General features: G+C 36.9%; 1 protein-coding gene across 3 annotated transcripts in view; it reads right to left on the reverse strand.

The window, feature by feature from the left end:
* The window catches only part of FNBP1L (formin binding protein 1 like), a 52,751-nt gene that overhangs the window by 18,412 nt on the left and 8,799 nt on the right, over positions 1-25,540 (reverse strand). For all 3 annotated transcript variants that reach the window (XM_063165699.1, XM_063165698.1, XM_063165697.1), the window contains exons 2-5: positions 9,877-9,992; positions 3,326-3,379; positions 1,722-1,869; positions 1,244-1,306 (exon numbers count right to left, since the gene is read on the reverse strand). In XM_063165699.1, coding sequence (XP_063021769.1) covers positions 1,244-1,306; positions 1,722-1,869; positions 3,326-3,379; positions 9,877-9,992 — 381 coding nt within the window. The remainder of the gene's footprint in view (positions 1-1,243; positions 1,307-1,721; positions 1,870-3,325; positions 3,380-9,876; positions 9,993-25,540) is intronic.

Genomic DNA, 25,540 nt, shown 5'->3' on the forward strand with positions numbered 1-25,540 from the left:
AGGCACAAACTTAGTGCTTCAACAGCCACTATTCCAACATTAATTCTGAATTCTAAATATCAAAGCTTCCTTTTAAGTATCTTAAATTCACTAAGTCCCTTTAAAGGAGCACATTGTTAGCACAGCAACTAGGTCAACTGAATTATTTTGAAGGCAGTGTGAAGGACGTATCTACACTACAATCATCATCAGTATTCATGTCAAGTGGCACAGCTGCAGGTAGCACAGACAACAGTATTCAATATACTTGATGTTCTCTATATGCAGCTGTTGTCAAGACAACTGCTGTAGGAAAAATTGTTGCAGAATTTCACATCTCTAGAGAGAAACTGCAACTGAGACACTGAGCTCCTGCTTCACAGCAAAGTCAGGCAACTGAGGTGAGTGTGTCCCTTAAAGGCATCCAAATGTATTTAAAAGACTGACTTTGCACTCCGGTAAATACACAGCACTGTATTGTTTGAGCTGAACTGTGGGAACTATCTTGGTGAAGAGATAACATCTAAAACTACCACATATGCTTGTATTCTGATCCTCTGATGATGAACTGAACTCTTTGACATGACAGGGAAGCAAGAATCTGCTCATCTGGGACCACAACAACAAAACAGAAACTCACTTCTCCAGTACTGCTTCACAATAACCTGAATCAAAGGTATAATAATTTTTTAAGACACACAACCAGATTATCAGAATGCATCTTGAACAGACTTGGTTGATTTTTATATTTTCTTATCTTTAAAAACATTTGTTTCAAGAAAAAGAAGCTTATAGTCTGTCCTAGAGACATTCACTTTCTGCATTTATCTGTTAAACAGTAATTCTATCTCCCAAAAATACAATAGTCTATAGTGGTATTCTTGAATATACCTTGGAACAAGCCCTCAGGCTCAAGTCAAATTCAGTGACTTAAGATTTCATCTTCATATAAATAAACTATCAATTTTAGTAGCCCAAGGAGAAGCAACAAAAGTCTGTACCCATGCTAAAACCAGATTCCTTTTTGCTGGTTATGCTGGATAAAAGCCAAGGCTTCTCTCAAACACAAACACAGAAGCTGTTTACAGGAGATTTTTAATCTGGGAACTATAAATACACTGAATTGTATTATGTTACTAAATTATTTGTATATTTAGTAATATACCTCAGTATTAAATCTAAGCAAGAGAGATGAAAACAATTCCAATACAGCCAGTATATCTTACTTAAGTTCAACAGGAATAAAATCCAAACACAAACTCACATTATCCATCTGCTTCCAGCACATGTCCAGATACTGCTGAGCCTTTCGCCCTTCCTGAAGATGCTAAAAACACCACAAATAAATTAAATTTGCCTATATTTTTAGTATTATTACCAATAATTAGTCCGTGCTCTAGCTGACAGCCTATATGTGCAGTATCTTCCACAAGCTACCCATACTCTTTGGAAGATATTACTCAACATGCAAGAATTGTATCCCAGATACTGTGGTACACTGGCAAAAAAAAAAAAAGATCTCTAGCAAACACTGTCTTCCCAAGAAAATAATTTTTAGGTTTAATAACTGTATTACAGTATATAACATTATATATTATATAAAAACCTTAAATGTGGTTTATAAATGTATCACAAAACCTATGTATTGCTGGGTTCATCAAAATGAGTAAGCAAATACATCAGTTCACTAAAAGACATACATCTTGATATGTTATTTTCAACTTTAAAACCACAGAAATTACCATTTTTCTCTCAGTTTTCAGATCATGAGAGTATCTCATCAATTCTCCATATACTCTGTGTCCCATTTCTTCTGCAACTACTTCTCGCTGTCCTGCATAGTCATTCAGCTCATTGAGGATGTTAAAAAAGGCAATACACGAAGTAAACCTGACAGAAAGCACACACACACAAAAAGTTAGGCAGCTTTTTAAAATATACTTATTTTAGTATAGCCTGTACTCCTGATTAAATTAAAAAAACACAAACATTTTACAATAATCCTTATCTCAATGCTAATTGAGTTAGTTAAAACACAAGCTGGGAAAGCCTAAGTTAAGCCTAGCATGTACTATATGTTGCAACGTCTGTTCAAACACGTTTTACAAGAACAGGGGGTTTGTGGATAGAAAAGAAAGAAGAAGAATACTACCTGGCAAGCCCTGTAGTATAGGGGTACCTCCTAAGCTGGCCCAGGAGGGGCCTGAGCCTGGGAAGGGATACCCCCGTGCCTAGGCTGGGAGCTGAGCCTGCTGCAGATGATGTGCTTGGTGCTCTCCGGGTGCAACATGCCAACCATGCCACTGCTATGCATGCCGATGGGGTTACTGAACAAGCTGCTATCAGCTCTGCAGACAGCTGCCTGTGTGCCTGCCCACCTCTTGGCTGGAAGTAAGGTGCCACTATGGCTGGCACTGAAAAGGGGGGAAGAGGAGGGGCAAAGGGTAGAAAGTGTGTGCGGAAGGGAAGAAAGGGAAAAAAAAAAACAGGCAGCACATTAAAATATACATCTTTCTCTCTTTTAATTGTGGAATACTGCCATCTCCTTAGGCTTGGCTTTTGGGAATTTCAAATGCCACTCTAGCACTGGAAGGCCTATTCCCTCAGGCCCAGGATCTTTACATAGTTTAAAGAGCTAGAGGAAGTCCTACTGTGAATTCTCAGGCACTCTGCACAGTATGTGCTCTGGCTGCAACCTGAAACTTGTCCACTTGTTTTATTTCCTAAGACTTACTCCTAAAGAAAAAAAAATACTGTGCTTTTTCAAATAAATTTTTAATGGCTATGGAAGGGACAGCAAAACAAGCACATTTTTGATAAATAAAGTTTCTTAGCACAAATTTTTCCTCCACCAGTAGACATCCACTTATTTTGTCTCCAGAGTCAAAGCAAATCAGCATTTTGAGAGCTCCTCTTGCCCATAACATGACAATTTGTGTACACTCATGTCTCACTATAGAGATGCATAGCTACATTTGTATTGCCATAAAAATGCACTGAAAATCTCTATTACTAAGCAAAAAACTAAAGCCTAAGGACACACACTTGCTTTTCTTTAAAAAACAATACTAGTCTGTACATAGTAAGCTAAACTTCTGCTTTCAAAATTAAGTTACCTAAGGATAATTTTGGAAGGGAACAAGTACAACCTGCCATGTCTACTACATTAAAATACCAATGGAAGTAAACATGCTTGAGAATTATATCAGAACTGTAAGAAGCCAAGCACAATTATTTTGTTGTCATCACCAATTAAATACTTTATCTTTAAAAAAATCCGTAAGAGGACAGCACATACAGTTAGTTCTCACTTTTTACACACAGAACTTGAAATGGACATTTTTACCTGGGTTCCTCATCTTTTGGTGAGCGTTTAGGACAGTACTTCTTTACCAGATTTCTATTAAAGAAGAAAAAAACAAGATCCTGTTTTAGAATCTCTTTTGAGAAGACACACATAGAAAACTGCATGAACAAATTATTTCTGTTTAATGTTCTATAAACAAATCTATTCCCTCTGTCAACTTATAAGGGTCCTTTAGATAACACAAGGCTGAAATCTACAGTATTATCAAAGTTTTACATCACTCTGACCTAGAGCAATTTGCAAACATTTTAAAACTTCTACTGCAGTGAGCAGACACGAAGTGCAGAGTTTGTTTTTAACATCCTACTCCTGCATGCAGAAGGCAGCAGCAGACGAGGACAAGGCCAATGAACAATCACTGTGTCGCACAGAGAGTGCACACTGTGCTGGGCCACCAGCACACAGCTCCATTCCTGAGGGAAGCTCTGAGAATAGATTCTGGGCAAAGATTTTAACCACACTATTTCCAAATCTTTAATAAGGACATGCCCAGAACAGGAGAGGCAACATGTCTTTTCTGAAAAGAGATTTTACACTTTGTCCTCCCATCAGCATTCCCAATACCCAGATTTTAGAAACCAAGCAAATCTCTAGAATCCACAGGACCAGCATTTAGCACAGTATCACAGTCCAAATTTTGAAAACATTGATATGAAATCACCTGCTTATCATAGAATGCAGGAAAAAAAGGAATGGAGGAGTTAAGAGAAGATTCTAGGAGAAAAAAATCTGGCATGCATGTCATCTCACTGCCTCTGTAACTTCAGTTGTTACTGATTTTGAACTACCTTACCATTAAAACAAAGGTGCTAATTCTACTTTCATCTAAAATAACCTTGTACAATTTCTCAAACCCATTTATCTGGAAGCCTTCTCTATGGTACAAAAGCCCACATAGTGAGATTATGTCCAGTCACAAAGGATACACCAGAATATGAGCAGGCAGTTGGTGCAGAAATAGTAAACTTGGATCTTCTGCCTGTTTCTATACCCCCTGAGATTACAACCAAAAAAAATTTGACTATTATAAGAAAGGTCATTTTTATATCAATATGTACTAAGAAAGAGAATAAGCACTGACTTTTTAATAAAAAATTACCTACACATTTTACAGTAACCTGCTTATTGAAGTTCACGTAAGAATTTCTTCTCTCTATCCCCAGAACCCACTGCCTATTGTAACATTCTACTTGGTAGGGATTAAACGTAGACATTTCTGTGTTCCATTTTCCCTTACATTTCTGCTTTGTTCCTCAGCGCTTATTAATGAATAGGAAATTCCTAAAATTCATGTTATTTTTATTCAGAAGGTGAAATGCATAACACACATACAATGTTGTAGCTAAGCAACCATGCATGAGCCTTTTCAAGGGAAGATTTTCAGCGTTGTTAAAAATAAGAAAAGAAATTACTTACTAAAGCCATACATTTAAAAACAGCAGGAGAGAAGGGTCATAAATAAAGATTTACTACTGTGCTAATTTTTGTTCTGGTTTCATTCTTTAATGCAATTGTTTACTATTTCTAGAAAGACGTAAATATTATATAATCCCTTCTCCTAATAACTGCCAGATTCATTAGTCAATCCCATCTACCTTTGGATCAAAGGAACACACAGGTTTGAGACACTCTGATCAGGATTTAACAGCACAAGGTACAGTAATCAATGGCAATAAATATAAAATGACAAGCAAATGCAGGTTTTAAAGGTCAAAGAAAAAGACAGTGTTCATGTGAATAATTATGCACAGATAGTTTTTCCAATTAGTGAATACCAACCCCTAATCAAAAAGAGATATTAAATTTGAATTGTTGAAAAGCACAGGTTGACAAGCAGCCAGTATGAGCACAGATTTGAAGAGTGAAGCATTCTCTCAAAGAGAAGCCAGCTGCCACTTATAAGGGTGCATAACATCCTCTGACATTTCAATCTAAATCCATGCCTAATTGTCAGAATTCAGATATGGATCTGGACTAGTTTATAAGAAAATTGTACAAGTAATTGCTCATCATCAGAACAGAAACAAATCTATAAGATTAATGCCTTTGCTTCCTATGAAAAGTGCAGCTGATGACACTCTAATCCTCTTTGGTAGTAAAGTTTTGATGGCTTCTATCACACACTGTATTACAGCCAGCCATTTGGAAGCAGATTTTATACAGGAATAACCGCATCCAATTGTGCTGCTCCTGCAATTTTACTAACCTCGCTTCTTGGTATAAATTGGTCTCAGGTCAACACCAGTGAGACAGGAACCTGATTTTTAAGAGAAGTACCACCTCAATCACGTAGGCAGAAGTTTAAAAAAGCACTTCAGCTGATAAAAATTACTTACAGTCAGGTACATAGAACATCACACAAAATTTTACAGATGTGTTTATCAACAAAAACTAAGTTTTCTTCAGTCAATTAATACAGCACATAAAGAACAGAAGCAGCAGCATCAACACAGCACAACTTCTATGAAGGTGGCAGCTCAGGTACTGTGCTATCTGCTCATACTGAATAACTACAGCCCCTATATATATATATATTACCAATGAGCCTGATCACAAATTTTTTTGCTTTCCTAAGTAGCTAAAATTGCAGTAAGTACTTAAAAGCATTTCCTATCTCTATTTAATAGCTTCAATACAACTCTGATGCCTTCAATGACTGCACATCAGTATTATGGACTGGGCGAAAACAATAACAGTTAACTGTGCTTAGTAACATCTCATCAGAAACACTGGAGCAATCAACCTTAAAAAAGTGTAACCTAGATTTCAAGTTTACAAAGCTGAATATCCTTGGAATCATTAAGAAATCACATGTTTAAGTTTATAGCAACAGGACTATAAAAAAAACCTGCCACAACCATATTTGAATAGTAATGAGCAGTGTAAAATCTCAGCTCCAATCAAAGGAAGAGAGTTTTGAGAAATGATCACATGTGGTGATAATATGTGCACCCAGCTTTACAGTTGAGCTTACACCCATTTTTAAAAATCTTTCCAAGATTATGCATCTAAAAATGCTGAAGCTGTCTCAGTTTGACTAGACATATGCATATATTCATACTGTATTTATACAAATATCACTTGAACACAACAGTATGCAGAAGGAAGATGAAAAATAGATTTGATCAGAGTAACCAGGTAGCTCCAGAAATCACAATGCACTATTTTATTGGGCAACAAACAGCTTAGGAGCAATCATAGCTATTTGCTTTAAACCAACAATAGAGAAGCTGACCGTATTCAGAAATTTTATTCCATAGCAGTTTCATCTCCAGCTGCAGGTATAACTTGTATTACTGCCTAACATCACAGAAAGTGGAACTCCTCTGTCTGCTCAAGTGTCATAATGCTTTAGACAGGCTGAAAAGGGAGTGAACCTCCAGAATTATTTTGTGTGCAATGATATGGAACAAAACTGACCTTCACATTGCCTCTTTTAGGAAACAATGCTGGTCAAAAACAACATCTGAGAATTCAATTTAAATATTCAGCCTAGAGCCCAGTAGTTTGGCACATACTAAATCTCATTTTTTCCAATTACAAAATCAAAACTAATTAAACAGTCATATCATTAAAATGCACTGTGGTAATGTACCCTGCAATATCTTTGTCCTGATTCACATCCCTGTAACTCAGTAATAGCCTCTAAAAACCTTTGCAAACCTTGTGGTAACACAATACGTTAGTTGAGAGCTAACCACATAAAAGTTTAGATTTCCCTTTAAGTTAGCTCAAACAAAATCAAATAGCACATCTTTTTTTGTTTCAGAACACATTATGTTGCAGGCAAAGACAAGACAAGCTGTCTAGGGTGTTTTTTTCCCCCCATAGACAATTGAGGATTCCCCAATTTTTCTTGTAATTTTTTCAGTATCAAAGAAGAATAGCAAAGAATTAACCTAAAACCAGCATTTGGAAAAGTTATCACTTCTAGAATTACTTGGCAACCATGAGATGCAACACCTGCATACAGTAAGAATATATGAGGAGCTCAAACAGCCCCTCATATGCTGTACATGCATCACCTGCCCTCTCCTAGAAAACATGGAAGGGCTGTTGCACCTGGGAAAGGCTCACCACTAAGCTGTGACAGTATAAAGAAAATCAAAGGTTTCAAAATGCAAGGGTATACACAAAGTGAATGTGAATTTCTGCCAGGAGACCAACGCTAATAAGTGAAACCTGTTATGAAAAGTTCACTCAAACTTTCATCCTTGAAGTCTCTGAGAATCAGATCCAACAGTGATCTCAACAGGATGTTCATGGTCCACGCTGAAACCAAGACAGTAAAAAAATACCACCACACATCACTAGCTGTATCTCCTGACTAAACTTGGCTTGGTCTCCCATCCCAGCACTAAGAGAGCCACAGAAGTACCAAGAGGTGACCACTTCCTGTACTGTTTATACTCTATCAACAAGGGCAGTATTAATCTCAGTTATAAAGTTCAATATTAAAAGAGTCTCAAACACTTTTTCAGATTTATCATATTGTTAGTATTTTAGTCAGTGACTGCAACACAGATTGTTTTCCATTATAAAAGGAAGAAACAGTGATATACTAGAAATTTCCATTAGGGATATTAATATCTATCTCAGAGGCCATATGCTGCCAATATTAAAATTACCAGAACCACAGTCCATCCCACAACACCTCTCTCAGAACTTCCCAGGACCAAGATGCAGGCTGGCTAACTCTTCTGAAGGTGACAATTTCGCTTGATCTCAATCCCCCCTGGGCCTCACAACTATGTTACATAATTAAAATAGTGCATGTCCTCAGGAGCAATGATGGCTGAAATCAAGGTGTTATCATGAGACAGTTCATTACTAAAGAGTCAATTCTCCCCCAAAGAATATTTATGCAAGAATATCAAAGAGTAACTCACGAACTGGTCTACTGGCAGAAAATCAGTCACCCTGTGATGCGTGTGCTGAACAGCCCCTGGTGGGAAGCAGGCAGGAAGTGCACGTGCACTGTGTAATGTGTGTGCAGCAAGACCTGTGCTTCCCAGAGCTGTCATACTTACTGCACAGGGACAGTCACTCCAGCCATCTGACAGAACGGGTACGCGACAAAACTTTCATTTTTGAATGACACTTCGAGAAAAATCAATAGTTTTACCCAGAGTAAAATGCTCAACAGAGAAAATTTCCTACTTTTATTCAAATCCTGAAGTAATAAGGTGGTCTCATCTTGCTAGCTGTGGAATGAACCTTTAAATACAATTAAGGAAAATGGCATTTGTTAATACTATTTAAGGAAAAGATCTTGATAGAGATCTGTGGAAACAAAATATATCTCTATTTTTTAACAGACAACTGAAAACAAATTAAAACAGGGCTGCCAACTGTGCTGTGCATGCTTCCAACTTTCCTTTACCTCCTCAAGTTCTTCTATACCAGCTTTGGAAAAGTGGTACTGATTTTCTTCCTTCCAAGAAAAAAATTCCTTCAGTAAAACAATGGATTATTATGTTAGGTGAATATATACAACTGGATGAAAAGAAACTGATAAAGAAATCAAAAAGGAAATGAGCAGCCCAGATACAGAACATCCATGTCCTCAGCTGGGAACCTCATTACTGTATTAATGAGGAAGGATTTCTCAGCTCTCTATCTAGTGACAATCTGGTTTGCAAATGATGGAAGAAACCACAGGAGAGAAGTTGCTATCAGTTTCAGTCTGACAAGGGTAGGCTTGCCGCTTCAGTTGAATACCCAAAGGAATTCAGGACAATAAAGATGAGGTGAAGGCAAAGATGGCAGTGAAGGCCAAGTTCACAAGATTGTCTTACTTTCAATTTTATTCTTCAAGCACTGTGCGCACTGTTGGTAAAAATTAGCCTACTTTATGATGAAGAAATAACGTTATTCTGAAGCAGCCATTTCATGGCTGCTACTCTCCTTGCATGATCCCTGAAGGGAAATTCCTATTGGACCCAAAAGATATTTCACTTGGCAGCTACAGAACAGAGCTAAGACAAAGGGTGGCTGGGTTACAGTCTCACCCAAAGGGACAAGACTTGCTATGGAAAGGGTGTGCTTTAAGGACAGGAAGGTCTTGTTGTTTTCTCAAGTTCAACTCAATTATTTCCATCAGATTTCTTAACACAATGTAGTGTTGCTCTTGCCAATTCAACATGAGAAATTAATTAGTAGCAGAGGCACACACACACTCTCAAGTGTAGATACAGATAATGCACTTGACAGCAAACATGCTGATAGTTAGTGCAAAAAATCACTATGGTTTTCCTTGTTTTGAATCTTTAAGCCTTAAACCTTTTTAGTTCAAAGATCTGAAGGGTGGGTGGGAGAGAAGAGTGGGAGAGAAGGCAAAAACAAGCAAGCAAGTGCACACCCAAAGATAATTTTGTTTTGGACTGGTCTGCTGTGAAAAAAGCTAGTGATCTAACTCACTCTGTAAATGAAAAACAGTCATTAATCATGACACTTCACATTTGCCCACCAAGTGATACAGTGATTTTAAGTAACTTTTAAGATCCACTTGCAAAGAAAGAAAACCTTACCTCAGTTGTTTTGCATAGTTTTGCTCAATTTCTATCCTTTCTTTTACAAATTTTGCGTATTTCTCCAAGAAGTCAATGCCCCACTGTGTATGCTTGTCCAAGTTATCAAACTGATCCTTTAAAAACAAAAGGAAACAAAATTACCCAGAATTAGTTAAGAATCACAGCAGCACCAGATTTACACATCATTTATTAGTAAACTGTGCTCTGAGGGAATGCTTGCTACTGGGGTAGAAGTCATTCAAGTTATAAGTCAGTCGAATGTGTACATACATATCAGCCATGTACACCAGAACAGTAGGTTTCATGTGCAGGAACAGATCTACCTCTTTTTATAAAAACAGCTCTAAATACTTGCATGTTAAGCTGTAAGGAGCCTTTCATCACTTTCACAATGCAAATCTTTCTTTCTTTCTTCTCAAAACCCTTTATTTCAAAAGTGCATCTTTTCCACCACGATAACAGACCCAACCAAAGATCACTATTAGATAAATAAGAGACAGCTCATGGAAGAGATGTCTGGTAGCTTTGAAACACAGTAAATTATAATTTCACTGGATACAAAAAATTGCTTTCACTCTTAGGATTACCCACTGAAATAAAAATAACATAAATTTTAGCAGCATGATTAAATTTGGGGGTAGTCTGCACATCGAAAACATTTATTAAATCAAAACTATATACACAGCTCATGATCAGCTCTAACAGGAGGTTCCAAAGAAAGTAAACCTGTCCTTAGTAATTAAGAAATTATAGCAAACTAAAGGCACAAAACAGAAAGGAAAAATAATAAAAAATAAACTACATTTCTGAAAAAGAAAAACTTGGGGAATTTTTAATACATTAAACTGTCTTCAAAACCAATCTTTCACTGCACTCTGCACTGATCAACAGGTAGAAGATACACTAATTAGGACAAGCTGAAAAGTCAAAAAGCAAGTGGAAATATGGGGGATAAGAATTAAAGAATTAGGCAGGAGAAAACAAAGGTATAAAATACTACCTAGCAAATATTTGCATTTTATGTTACAATAATCCACCACAGTGAGAAAATAAAGGATTTTCAGCTTTCAATAGCATTTAAAATTAGCAGTTATTTAGTAATCCAAAAAGGCAAGTAACTGAAACATCAAAGTTTGCATCGTGTAGAGGCTGAATCCAAAGACACTTCACAGTAAACTTAAAAAAAAAAAATCAAAAAAAGAAAAAAGCTAAGGAAGTAATTAAGTTCAAAGTTTAATTAACTTGCAAAAAAAAAAGCTCTGAAGGCTGTTTATCAGAGGCTATCTCTTGCAGACTCAGTGGCTTGCCTGAACCTAATGAATGATGTAGACTTCTAGCACTACCAACTTTAGTTCAATTTCAATGAGCAGGATGATCTACAGCTAAATCAAAAAATGCCTAAAATGCTGTAAGACTCAGAGAACACACATTTACTTAAAGAGATACCAGGTGACCACAGCTATATAACCAACAAAAATAAATGTAACATTACAAGATTAAGGCAGCTCTCCAATGCTGCCTTGCAGGCACCAGCATCCTACACCCTGGACTCTCAGCCACAGCCATTAGTGCCTTCAACACTTCAGTCCAATGGCATGCAAGTACTGCCACCAAACATCCATCCTGCTCTACCACCAGCCTCTGCCCCACTCTCTCCACCAAAATCACAACCACTTTCCCTGATGTTTCACCACAGACCCACAGAAACCGCCAAGAGATGTGAGAGGGACTGAAGACGAGATTTTGATGTATTCGGGAAACCACGGCCTGTATCTCGCATTATTCTGATGTGTGCACTTTGCACCAAGTGGACGTTTCCACTCTAAACAGCTTATGTCAAATAAAGTGACATTTCTGCTACTGCTTTTAGAGAAGCTGCACATGCATGGTTTGAGTGTGGGAACAGGCAGACAGAGACCAGGCTGTGGCATCAAACCACATTTGCAAATATGCGTAAAAATCCGTCAATCTCAAGTAGCCTTTCTTTTTTACACTTCATTTGTGTAATTACTCTTACAAAATTAACCTAGCATCCAAAAGCAGTTTGTAAAAGATGCTTCTGGCATGAAGTCAATACCTAATACCGTTAAAAAGAACTGACTTCCTTCAGCACACAGCAGAACAAAGCCTTTGCTGTCCTACTTAAGCTCTTTAGACCACAAAGCTCTCATTTGCTGCTAAGGTTTCATTAGCATTAGGGAACACCACATTACTTATGTTTCCAAACATGCAACCAGAGACAGTGGCTTTCCAAATATTCTGTTGAAACAAAAAAAGACTCCACTGCCCAAACTTCCTTCAAGGTCTGCTGTTAATATGAAAATTACATTTGACAAGCTATCATGCTTTACTACAAAGATTTCATCATTGATCATATAACAAAAACTCTTTTTTTCCCCTCATTTCCTCTTCTTCATGTGATTCTAGAAACAGTATGTTCTGTGCAAAGACAGCTTTGTTGGATTATCCCAGAAGCTTCACAATTTTTCAAATTCCCTATAAACAATAAACCTTTGAATTAAAGTCTGTGGCCATAAGAATCACCTTACACTGCTCTGCAAAGCCACTGAGATAAATGAGCAGAAGATAAAGGCAACATCAGAGAATAAGGAAAAAGGCCTGGCCTTTTCAGAAAGGCTTCCAGAGAGGAGTCACAAATACACTTATTTACTTTCAATCTCTCTCCAGAAGCTCACATTTGAGCTCTGGGCCTCAAAAAAACCCAAAAAGCTTCCTTTTTGAACAGAAACAGCAAATCTTCCAGACTGCTACAAAGGAAATCAAACTAATGCACTGAGATACAAGTGATGTCTACAATGGAAAAAAAAATGGTCAAAAACCAGTCAATGCTCTACAGATAACAGAACAGACCAAACAGTTTCAATAAAATTTAGGTCTGTAATTTCAAAATAAATACATCAGTGTAGCAATTTGGCTAGCTCCTTTATAAGAAATATGAAAATTGCAGTAACTAGAGATCAGCAAAATGTTATTTAAAAAAAAATTCACATCCTACAACATCTGGCTGTCTACACCTTGATAATGATGTTCTCAACAATATTTCCAAGCACATATATATTGCTGTTTGTCTAGTAACTGCCCACACCTCTTGCCAGCTGAGCAGAAAATTTTTGTAAAAAACTTTATTAAAACTGCAGCTGATTATTATTAAAGTGATTAAGGTCAGCTAATGGATGGTGGCCCTACGTAGAAACTGCCCACTCAAAAGTGGAATGTAGTCCAAAGCCTCTCCACTACAAACAAATCTGACACTTGACAAGAAGTTTGTAGTAGGTCAAAACAGACTATTCCAAAACAAATGTCACCTACAAATTCTACTTCCAGTGTATTTACTGGAACCACACATCAATGTTATAAACACTCCAGGTTTGCAGCTCTAAGCTTATCACGTGTTTGCAGATACCAGCTGCTTTACAAAACTAGCAGCTGAAGCATCAAAGGCAAGAGCAAACCTGACTCAAACCTGCACCCAAGACAAAACAGACTCTCCTGGGTTAAACTCAAGATTTGCTCTCCTCCTCTTACTGACACTTGTTTTTCTCCAAACAAGCCTTAAGAACAAATAAAAAGAAAAACATGGGAGATCTCTTCAGAGGGATGAGCATGCTACAGCATAAATACTGCATGTTTAGTCTTCCCAAAGCTACCAGTCCAGACACTGACTAGTGTGGCAGTTTCAGATAAAAGGCATTCAACAAGACTGAGATTTTTACAGGGTTAATGAACTTTTTGCAGGGTTTCATGAACTTCAGAAAGCAATTCTACTTGCATTTAAAGCTACGATTGTGGTATCATTCTGTAAAAAAATCCTTCTGTTTCACTAATTTATTCCTTTACAGTATGTAAACTAGCTAACTGCATTAACATTGAATTGCTTTCAAATTAGTCTCCCATTTCACGGACCTCCACACAATACAGCTGAAAGTTTTAAGAATCACATTAAACACTGAAGTACATTGACTTACAATTTCAGAAACCTATCTCAATTAATTACATCTGCAATGTCTACTTAATAAAACATTTTATTTGAAATTAGGATACTTTGCATTAATTATTCTACCATCATTTTATTCTCTATTGACTCAACTGTTCATCATTACTTCCATACTTTTATCTGACCACAATTTTAGTCTGCAGTTACCCAAGTGATCTTATTTGCACTTCTGAAACACTGGCTCAAGATGAGATTTTTTCCCAATTCTTTGTTCTCCAGGCAGCACAGCCAGTCTAAACTTCCAAGTCAGTGAGTGGGAGATTAAAAACTCAATTCTGTCTTTTGCTCTCTAAATTCTTAACCCTTATGCAGGTTGGTATAAGGGAATATGTACTATGACAGTGTTCAGAGCATGGAAAAGCTATGACTTAACCACAAAACTACAAGTCCACAGAAAGCCAAGTGAAAAAATGTGGGCAATTAGGTAACTTAATACCCATCTCAGCAGTTCTTGTTTACTCAATTTATGCCCATGAGGCTTTATCAAATGAACCTGAATTATGGATAAATTTAAATAATAGGTTAAATTCTGTATAATGTCTTTTTTTGCCTGCATGAGCAGCACTGCAGAAGAAAAACAGACTGCTTCTTAACACTCAACTCTATTCAAGAAGTTAAATATTTTAAGTTACAAAGCATTATTAAGTGACTATTTAACATATTGAGATTTTATAAAACTCTTATGAAATGGCTGAATTATGAAACATTATGCTGCTTGGGTTTTGTTTTTTTTTTTTTTTTTTTTTAGATAATGATCAAGGTCTTCAAATTATTCCCTGTTTTACTTCAAAAAATGAAACAAAACAAAATAAATATCTTGCAGTATTTGTACAGTGAACTACCTGATGCGCTACATTGAAAGTTATGGGAACCATAATCATCAATGAATATATTAATGAGAACTGACCAACATAATATACTATACCTTTCCCTCTTTGTCTTCAGAACAAGTTAATTAGAAAACTTTATTTTAATTAGAGCATGCCACACTAATCTACTTCTGACAATACATTTCAGTTTCTCTTTGTGGATACATCTTCACTGTCTGTTTTGGGTTTCTACTTTTGTCTCTATCTTTATGCATTCCTGCTTCCTTTTCTATCTTTGGAGAATAGCTCTTTTATTTTACTGTCTGAACTGATTATCATTCCTCTGTATTCCTGCCTGTTTGTTTTCATAATTATCAATTTGGTCTGGTCTTTCTTTTTTCCTTGCAAATGCAATGTGCCTCTTCTAACCAGGCAGACAAAAGCTGCTTCCAGCTAAACAGTACTTTATCTTTTCAAAACACCCTGTTAGCTTCACGTCTGAAAACTAACAAAGAGCTGTTTCTATATCAAGAACAAAAAAGAAAGTGTTTTGCTTTTCTGCTTTCTACGAGTTCTGCATTGTAGCTCCAGACTAATCTGCAAACTGTACCTCATTCCCCCCTGAAAACAATCTAGGTATTACAGCTGAGAGAGGAAAAATGTGCTGTGAGCAAACTTAAAGGCTAAGTATTTTATACACTAAAAGATTAATATCAATTAGAAGGTTCAGGGTGGCAACATCAGAAGTCACAGTGACACTGGAAATAAAGCAGAGGCACTCAGATTAAGATGAGAAAAAGAGTTACACATTCATATACAAAAACAGTACTTCACATTTTAATTTCATATTAAAACAGAAGTTCACTATTGATTGTACAGGCATCAGTACAGGATTTTATGAAGAAAATTTGCTAGTCTTTTTGAGTCATGAAAAGAGGAATAATTCCTAAAGAGAATTTCAGAAAACAGTCTGTAGGTTGACCTTCAGGACATGAAGCTACTTTGCTTGCAAAACTTCAGACACTGGTATTAACAGTACACTATGTTGTAGCTTGAAAATATTTAAAAGAGAAACTCTGCTAGAAATGCACAGTGCTTAATATGCAAAAGGAAAACAACAGTAACTTCAAAATCACTTTTAGCTGGACAAAAGACTACTTTGCCCTGATTAATAAAGAATTAATAAATTCATAGTAACAACATAGTATGAAAAATCTATTTGCCCGTTAAGCTTTAGTACATATTTTTGAAAAGCAATATCACTGTCAACTTTAATTTTAAAAAGTCAATTTCTATGATGAGAGAAACATTTGCATGATAAAGCGAGCAAAAAGCTCAAAAAAGTACTGAACCACTGGAGATGCAGCCACGCTGTAAGATAATGCATACAGCAAGTCAGCTTTCTAAAGCAAAGCTAAAAAAGGAGAGCTGCAACTGAGGAAGAGAAAGACAAAGACTGTTGTTCTCCATAAAGATGTCCCCAGAGCAGCAGCAAAGGAACTGCTTTGGAAACTCCAGATGAAAGTCAGGTCTGGCAGGAGGGGATGTCTTGTCTGAGACCTACCAACTTCACAGGTGTGACACATTTAGTTTCCAGGAAAGAGCAGGAATCTGCCACAGACACAATATGTGTGCAAACATTTTAGACTGCTTTTGAAAAGAGCAGCCATAATTACAAAAGAATCAAGTTCTGCTTCTAGAGATTACCAGATCAGCTGAAAAACATTAAAGATCACAGCTGCACACACCAGTTCACCCATGCCACTGGATGGATCAGAGCTGGACTAATCATTAGATTTTACCAGCAAGTTCCCTACCAGTAGAGCAAACTGATTGAAAAATTTCCCAACTGGGACAAGGAACAGCACTGTTAAAACAAGGGAGGAAAGGAACACGCTGCCACAGAGGGTATCTCAACAACCACTCCTATTTGCCCTGTTAATGAATAATCTCCAGAATTCTTCAGATTCTTAACAGATGGTCACATTCGTAAGGACTAGAACAGCAGATCTGCCTCACTGCACCACGATGCAAACTGAAGTAAGGGAAACATCACTTCTGTGCAGTACCTGCAGGTGGGCTCTCTTCCTCACTCAATAACCCCCTCCATAGTCCCACAGCCTGCCACACACTGCAGGGAGGGCTATTCCCTAAACACACCGCACCTTCCTCCCCAGCAAGTTCCACCAACACAGTGTGTAATAGCCAGAACACATTTCCAGGCCTCCTTCCTCTCTGCTACCCATCATAGCCTGCTCACATTGTGGGTGTGTAACTTTACCTACAAGCTAGGAAGGAGCTAAGAACTGCGTCCCAAGCAGTCAGTAAGGACTCCCTTACCACCACCATTTGAGAAAATACAAACACACACACACTCATATGAAGTATCACTAGAATACAAGCATACATAAAATATAGATCAGGAAATCCTTCTTTGTAAACTGGATCAGAACCCACTCACTTAGCTTTCAATCATCCCCTTAATTTCATTCAACTTTTAATTGGGAAGATCCTTTTTAAAAGAAACTTAGTCAGATTTTTTTCACATATGTTCTTAATAGAGATTGTTAGAATACTTGAGTTTCATCTGCATTTGAACCAAAGCTTAATTCTGAAACACATTCTATTTTATGCTTAATTCCCACACTAACTTAAAACAGACCATTTTCAAACATCTCTATACAAGACAACAGCAGATCACAAACCATGTATTTTTTAGCATTATTGGATTAAAATAGTTGCCGTCTTAACACAGGGGCAGCATTACACTTGCCTTGTATATACAAAGGATATAATTATGTCCATTCCCCTAAACACCACGAAATCTTATTTTCACCATAGCCAAGCCAGAAAACCGGCACTTCCTGAGTCTTCTGGGAATGGCTGAAGGCTGTACATTTTAGTCCTAGTTATGTCACTTGAAATAGGAGACAGGAAGACTATGTTTAACCCTAAATGAAGTAAGTGCGATATCATGCATCACAGTGAAAAAATGCTACTACTGTTTGTACAATGCTTAGAGATGCTGTTGCTCATTATAAGAAATATCTGGAGAAAATCCCATCTTTCCAGTAACACTAGAATAACAGATTATAAAGTAGTAAGGCTATAAATCAATGAAGTAGTAGAATACTGAATTTGCTGTATGACCAACAGGCACGTGAGGCTTCATGTGACGCAGAAGTTCTGTGCAAAACCAGCACATTTACTGCATGATTAATGGTAGCCTACAGAAAGTCTGCAAGAACAAATTATTTGCCTTGGAAAACACCAATGCAAGACTTTTATTTTTCAAAACCCGTGTAAACAATCATTTAGTTCTTCAGTTACAAAATATTATTACATGACCTGACACTCTATGTACAAGGTGAATGTTTTAGTGTATGACTAAAGAACCCTTGATGAAACTACTGAAGTATTTCAGAACTTTTAAATGCCTCTCCACCAACTACAGATACTTCCACAATATTATTAAAAATGCATCCATGGGAGACTGACTGAGCAAGCAACTCTGACACTCCCCAGTCCTTGCACATGTGACTGAATCTGTTTTTGCATTCTGGAGGATCTGTTTTTTCAAAACTTGTACAAACAAGAAAGGGATCTCACCCACTAACAACTTTTTCAGTGAAGGGTTAAATTCCTGCTCTGGCCAGTCTGGCACAGCATCTAACAAGCAGAGTCTGCACTGCTTTTTTCCTCTCCGTACATTAAGGGAGTGAACAGGGCACTCAAGACAAAAGGGGAGTAGTCTGGATGTTACAAAGCGAGGCAATAGGGGAAAGAACAAAAGGTTTGCATATGGAATATTACAGAGCACCGAGATGCCCTACATCACAAATTCAGAAAACAAGATCTGCATGTGCACACAAAACTCTGTACCAACTGTATTACAACATGTCCAGCTGCAATACCATGGCACCCAGCTCACACTGCACTATTTAGTGAGTTTTACTCAACTGAAATGTGACATTCAAAATAACTTCGTTTGCATATTAGAGGCTATTCTATAGACTTTGCTACAGTTTAAAACTATTACAGTGTCACAGCTCTGAACTCATCAAGAAGCCAAGATGCCTGATACAAATTTAAAACAAGGAAGTACTTTCTGCCAGATGGGGGAGGTGAAAAAGGAGCGAGAATGGCAACTTCCCTCTCGTCCAAATATCACTTCCCTGTATTTATCTGCTCAGCTATTAAGTAGACTGTAGGATACCATTTTCAACTGACTTAAAAGTTATAAACTATTTAACAAATATGATGGAGAAATCCCAGGTAGACAAGTGAATTTAATGTGTTTCACTCTTAAAAGATGCATCTTTAGGCTTTGTCTCAATACAATAGTGAGAAAGAACTGAACCTATGGGTTGAATCATATTGTTTATGATTCTGACAATTAGGGCAAATATAGTGTAAAAATATCTATCGAGAATCCAGACACTGTGTATCACCAGTAGAACTTCATTTTAACACAGAAAGTGAGGTACTATATACTACATATCCATAGTATATTCCTGATAACTTCCCTTATATATATTTAATGAAGGTGCACATTATTTAGAATCTTAAACTGTTGTCAACAGCTCCCTAAAAACACATTTCATGACACTATTTCTACACAGCAACTGGAGTGAACAACGAACTCATAAAATAAAACTTACAGCACAAGAATATAACATATCCTTCTCTTAACTTTAAGTTAATTTCTCACAATAGTTGTAATTAAAATACCCAGTAAACCTACAAGAACTTGGTACAGGAGTAATATATAGTGATTCTTCTTGTAACATGAATCTTTTAGCTCCAACACAGAGACCCAGACAAAATTCCTCATTCAGCATAGCTCTGATAAATTGTCTCAGTTACTCTTTCCTCCTACATGCAGAAGCTATAGTGAATGCAGCTGGAATATGAGAAGGTATTTCCTAGTGTTAGTACCAGCTCCCATCAGATAAATTTCAGACAAAGGCATAAACCTTACATTTGTTGCTATTGATTTTCAAAAGACAAAACTGTAACTTCATAGCTTGTAAACAAATATTTGCTCTTCTAAACCAGAGTAAGATACCTATACATAGATATTTTGATCAGCCCTTCAATTTTATTGAATTAAATCATTAGCCTTTTATGGTGTAGGAAGGGCTGCAAATACTACCAGAGTTAATCACCAGGGACTGTTCTGTACACACTCCCAACTAAAAGGGAGCAGACACTGCTCAGTACTCAGAAGACCAGAGATCACGGGACCAGTTACGTAAATAGTTACAGAACTGGAAGGCTGTTGACTGATTTGCCATATGCTGTTTGTTTTGTCAACCCAATGAACAAGAAGATTTTTCTGTAACAAGTCCTACTGAAAAGTGAACTTCCCTTTCCAGTGTCACCTGTAAATACACTTCAGTGCTCAAGAGAAAGACTATAGTAGCCCCATCTTCTTCCCTTCACAAATATCTTGCTAACAACAGTAAATACTTCTCAAACTTGATTACAAAACCAGATCCCTACACTTCAGAAGAAATTAACATGGCAGTAAATTAGAGCCTTCTCTACTCTTTGAAATATTATTTCAGACACAGATAAATATCCTGACAGAAAATAAACTACACACACACACAAACCCCAGAAGCAACAAAACAACACCCAAATTAAAAAACCCAAAACAAAATGAAAACCACCACCACCCCCCACATCCTTTATTTGCAAAGGAATCTACTGTACTCATTGGTTTTGAGGCAAAATTAACATAACTGAATAAAGAATTTAAACTAAAACCAGATGTTATTACTGGCACCTCTAAAACAGTGGAATTTTTCAAGATTTTGTGATTCAGATAACACTAAAATGTAACACAATTGTGCCGTGTATCAGTTTCTCTCAGAGTTTTTAAGATATGAGCCCAGAAATACACAGCAAAGTCCTCCTATATTTCACCACAGCCTTTGGAATCCTAATCTGGATTGTAGGAATAACATTATTCATAAAACCTTTATTTCTTGTAGAAATGTACTTCCTCTGATAAATCAAATAGTACAAAAACACATACTGTTTCCCTTGGTTAACAAGGCATTTCTTCTTAAATTACAAAGAAAACAAGAGGAGTGATGTAATTTAACCATAAGTGCACTTCCATTAAAAAAGTTACAATTTTAAAAAGGTAAAAAAACCCTATTACAGCATATTTGAACACTGAAGTTGCATACACAAAAGCTGAGTACAAACTTCAATGTCCTGAGAAGAACCATCATAGCTAGGCTCCTCATTCTTTACAAACATGTACAAAGTCCAAACTCTTCACTGCTCATTTTTCATCCTGTTTCTGTAATCCAGCATATTAAAAAGACAGCGAAGTCCATAAATATATTCTGCACCACTTCAGGGGCTCCATACTGAAAGTTAGCAAATTTATAGCATAATCGGTGTCCATACTTGTGAAGCAATTCAGCACTCACATTCAGGACAGAAATAAACATGAACCACAGGGTCACACTGGCAATGGTGACAGCAGGCCACATCAATTTCTTGTTTGAGAGCCAATTTCTTTTTGAGAGTCAAATGAATAGTCAATGTAGAAATTAAAAGGTACTTCAGCAGCAGCAGTTATTTCCTTCATGACTAAACCGATACAAATAAAAGGGTATTCACACTAAAATCCAATCTGAACAATATAGATGAACAAGCACCAAATCTCAGTACTTTATCTGTGACTGGACCTCAAGGTTCAAAACTGGGCCCAGTATTTTCATTAATATTTATATTTATTGATCAATGAGCTCCATGAAGGGGCAGATGCCTCCTCAGTTCATTCGCTGGTGACACAAAGCTGGGAGGAGAGGCCAACACCAGGATAAATCTCTGTAAATAAGCAATGGGCTAGGAACTGTCAAAGAAACACTAAAGAAATTGTGGCAAACAGCCTCAAATATTGAATAAAACATGACATAATGAGAAAATCAAAACCCATTTCTTCCATAGTACATAAAACTGTTATATATTTTATTACATTGAGTATAAAACTGAAACCATCTAATTGCACATGGGAATTTCAACTTTGTTTTTAACATTACTAGCTTGATTTAAAAAAACACTGAAAATTGATGTTTCATATTACATGTTAAGGCTCCCCAGATATCTTAGCAAAAACATTTAAAAATCAGTGATTAAAGCATGCCAACTTGTAATCAAAAAACCACCATGATTTTGTGGTAGAAAAAATTATAGCAAGTGCCTTTTCCCCAGGTATCTCTTTTTTTAGTTTTTATGTCATTACATATCATTGTGTAAAACCATCCATATCTTTTAGAAAGAAAATTAATGAAACTAAAATTAAATGTAACTAACTTGTAACAGCATTCTGAATTCAGTGCATCTTTAGCATATGTGGAAAATTAAAGACACTCACCAGTCAACTACTTTTTTTCTAAAGAGAATGATTTGGAAAGGAAACTATTTGATACTATTGTTCCCATCAGCCTCAAAGAAATACTAAATATTTAAAACATTCAAAAGATAATTTATCAAAATATATTTGACTAAATGTTGAGTATTCTTACGGTATCATATACCATATCACAAAACAGTCACAAGGAGTATTCATTTCCCAGATGTCCTAAAATGCTTAAGAATATGCAAAATTATTATTCTTTTATGGGAGCAGAATGCACCATTTTCATTAAAAAAAATTTGCAAGGTTAATTGGGAAAACAGCATTTGTTTTCATATCATATAAAACCAAGAATAACCAAAAAAAAGCAACATCCAAGCAACTGTCAGATTAACTAGGGAGATATGGGAGCATGATCCTCTTCCCACAAACGAACAAAAGTCGGCAAAAAAAAAAAATCAAACCTCTTTTCCAATGACATAATGAAGAAAAGCAGTTGGGGAAGCCACAAGTTTCAGATTTGACTTACAGTCTGATTATGCCTGCATGATTAGAAGTTAAAATGCTAAGTACAAAGTACTGCAAATAGTCTATCAAGATCATAAGAAATACTTACATATAAGGTCTTAAAATTCACATTTCCCAGCATCAAGTATATATAAAATAATAGCAGTATTCCCACCTAATGTGTGCATAAAGGTCTGTAGAGGCTCCCCTTTCAGAATTAAAACTCAAGGTTGAAAATTGAGTTTGGAGCACTGATATGGTTACCTCATTATTGTAAAAAGCATGAATCCTGGCTGTTCAGCACAACCACCTTAAGACAATTACATGTTTTCTCAAAAATTGCAAGGGATTTTCTACAAATGATGCCAAAATGTATTCATTACACAGCCCACAATTACAGCCTTGAAGCATAAAGCAGACAGAACATGGAAAACCATTTCATCTAAGAATCACTAAGCTTAAATACCACCAGCATCTCATATTTAAGACTATTTTAACTCCCTTAAGAAAATTATTTCAGTTCAACTATTGAGATTCCAGTGAAACTGAACGACAACCCTGCAGAGCCAAAATAACTGGAAGTCACTGGGGGCTAAGAGATCCAAGCAGGAAGAGCAGGTAGCACACGCTGCCTAACCCCACGTTTGTTTGCACCTACTGCAGTTTAATACACAGAGCCAATCCCTGGTTTTACAAAACTCCTATTCCAATCCACTAAGTGAATGTTTCTTCCAGTAAAATCTTCTTGTTGCACTCAGCTAGTCCTACCTCACTGCTTCTGTCTCAGAATGCAGAACATAAAGCTGAACCTGGGGAAATCCACTGGGATCTCTCAAGTGCCCGGCCAGCACAGGAGGAACTGCAACGCTGTACCTGGAAAGATGATTAATTACTCTCCCTACCACCAACACCAAAGTGAACACGTTTCTTAAAAGCCATTTTGGAAAGAAGTTACCCTTGTTCTTAAGAGAGGTCTTAATACTAACAGGGTCTCAAACTCGGGGAGATAATTTAAAAGATCTAGTTTATGTGATTGCGAAATGTCAGCAGAAATAACACAAAAGACCTCACAGCTTTTACAAAACAAAGAAGCAATCAAGATAAACTAAAATAAATAACCCATCACCCTGTCTCCTCAATCTCAGCCTAAACACTTAATCAGACCACCACACCTCTTGCTGCAGGAGTAAATATTTGAGTATCACGCAGAGCCAGGATACTTCACACAACTGCTCAGCTTGCCTCACACGGTGACATTTCTAGTTAAGTTTCATGGAACTGTACAGTCTACATTCCCCTCACATTACTACAATGTAGAAAAATCCTAAACATTTGGATTTCCCTGATAAGTTACTATGTATTTTCAAGAAATTAATTTTTCCTCTTTAAACATGTCATCTTCTTAGAAACGAAACCTAACCAGATATTCCAGTCTTTTTTAACATTTTATTACAATATGCTGGAGAACTTTTCAAGACAAGTTCATCCTTTTCTTGCCCTCCTCCAAACAAATTTGTAACACCTTGACCATATTGCACAGATCTTGAATGTCATCATTTGTTGTTTAGCCAATTTCCCAGATAATAAAAACCACATTTAATGAGATAAAGCTTTTCATTAATTATAAATAGCCTGAAAATATAATTTTCACCATTTGTAAATCCAAGTACATATCCTCATTCTTCTAACTCACAGTTCATAGTCAACTCATGAAAAAGATCCATTAATTAAAGAAAATAACACCAGTAATTGTTGCTGATTTAAATAATGCTGTGCATCAACTACAAGCTACAGGTAGAGCTAGTTTGCAAATATTCCCTTTCTCCAAAACAAAACAAGGCTTGGAAAATTTCCTGATAATACAGTATTTAGTCTCACACACATTAATGAGTTTCACTGATCCTGTGAGATCTTTGCTCATAAAGTGAACAAGCATTGGTAAAATTAAATATGTAAATAAGTACCTGCATTAATAGGGTCCAAATAAAGTAGGTATTAGGGGCATGAGGGAACCCGCATTTGACTCTCCAGAACAAAAATTGTTTCATCAGTCATCCATAGCCAACCTTCAAACAGTTTTCCATTTACTAATCACAAATTTGAAGTTGTTTTCAGGGAAAAACTAAGATAAAACACTTCCTTTAAAAGCATATCATGCACATCATATCTTTGCAGCTACTGTACTTTACTGGTTTATGCTTTTTACACTAAAGTCTCAAATTTTAACCTTTCTTTCACCTGATTATGACTTCTTTCCTGAATCTCAAATCTATGTCCATCCTAAAACTTGTGAACAATTTCTCCTTTTTTGTTTAAATCAGTCTCTTTCTGCCATTCCAGTATCTGCAATCTTTAGGCATTCTCTACCCATCTCATTTCTCAACCACACCACATCCTGTTCTCTGTACTGAGAGATTATCCTTTCACCCACATGTTTTCCACCCAGCCCTATCTGTGCATTATCTCTCTCACATCACACTTTAGCTTCTTAACCTCACTTCCAAGGGCACTGCTGGCTGATCCCCGCTTATTACCTCATCGTACCAAAGGATTATTGTTGCTTCACTTGAGACACCAACACTCCCTTGTACTTTTCAACAAGTATTTCCTGCATTCTCTCGGGTTGTTTGGGCGCTCATCCCCTGCCAGCGTGACAAAGGTTGCCCACTGGCACCCTCGGCTTGCCAGGCTGGCCAAAGGAGCAGCTCGGGGGCTGCAGCTGAGAGCAGGGCCCAGCCACTGTGCCGAGCAACACCGGGCTCTGCACAGCCCCCAGCCGGCACCGGCACTGTGCGACCCAGCCCCTGCAGGAGCCCCGAGTTAACTGCACTGAGGATGCTCTTTATACCCCGCTTGTGCGGAATGCTGCTCAACACAAGGACACTCTGTGACTAACAGCAGTAGGTTCTAAGTAAATACAAACATAAAATACACTCCCATGATTGATTT

This window comes from Melospiza melodia, chromosome 11, assembly GCF_035770615.1.
Source record: "Melospiza melodia melodia isolate bMelMel2 chromosome 11, bMelMel2.pri, whole genome shotgun sequence".
In the NCBI taxonomy this organism is placed as follows: Eukaryota; Metazoa; Chordata; class Aves; order Passeriformes; family Passerellidae; genus Melospiza; species Melospiza melodia.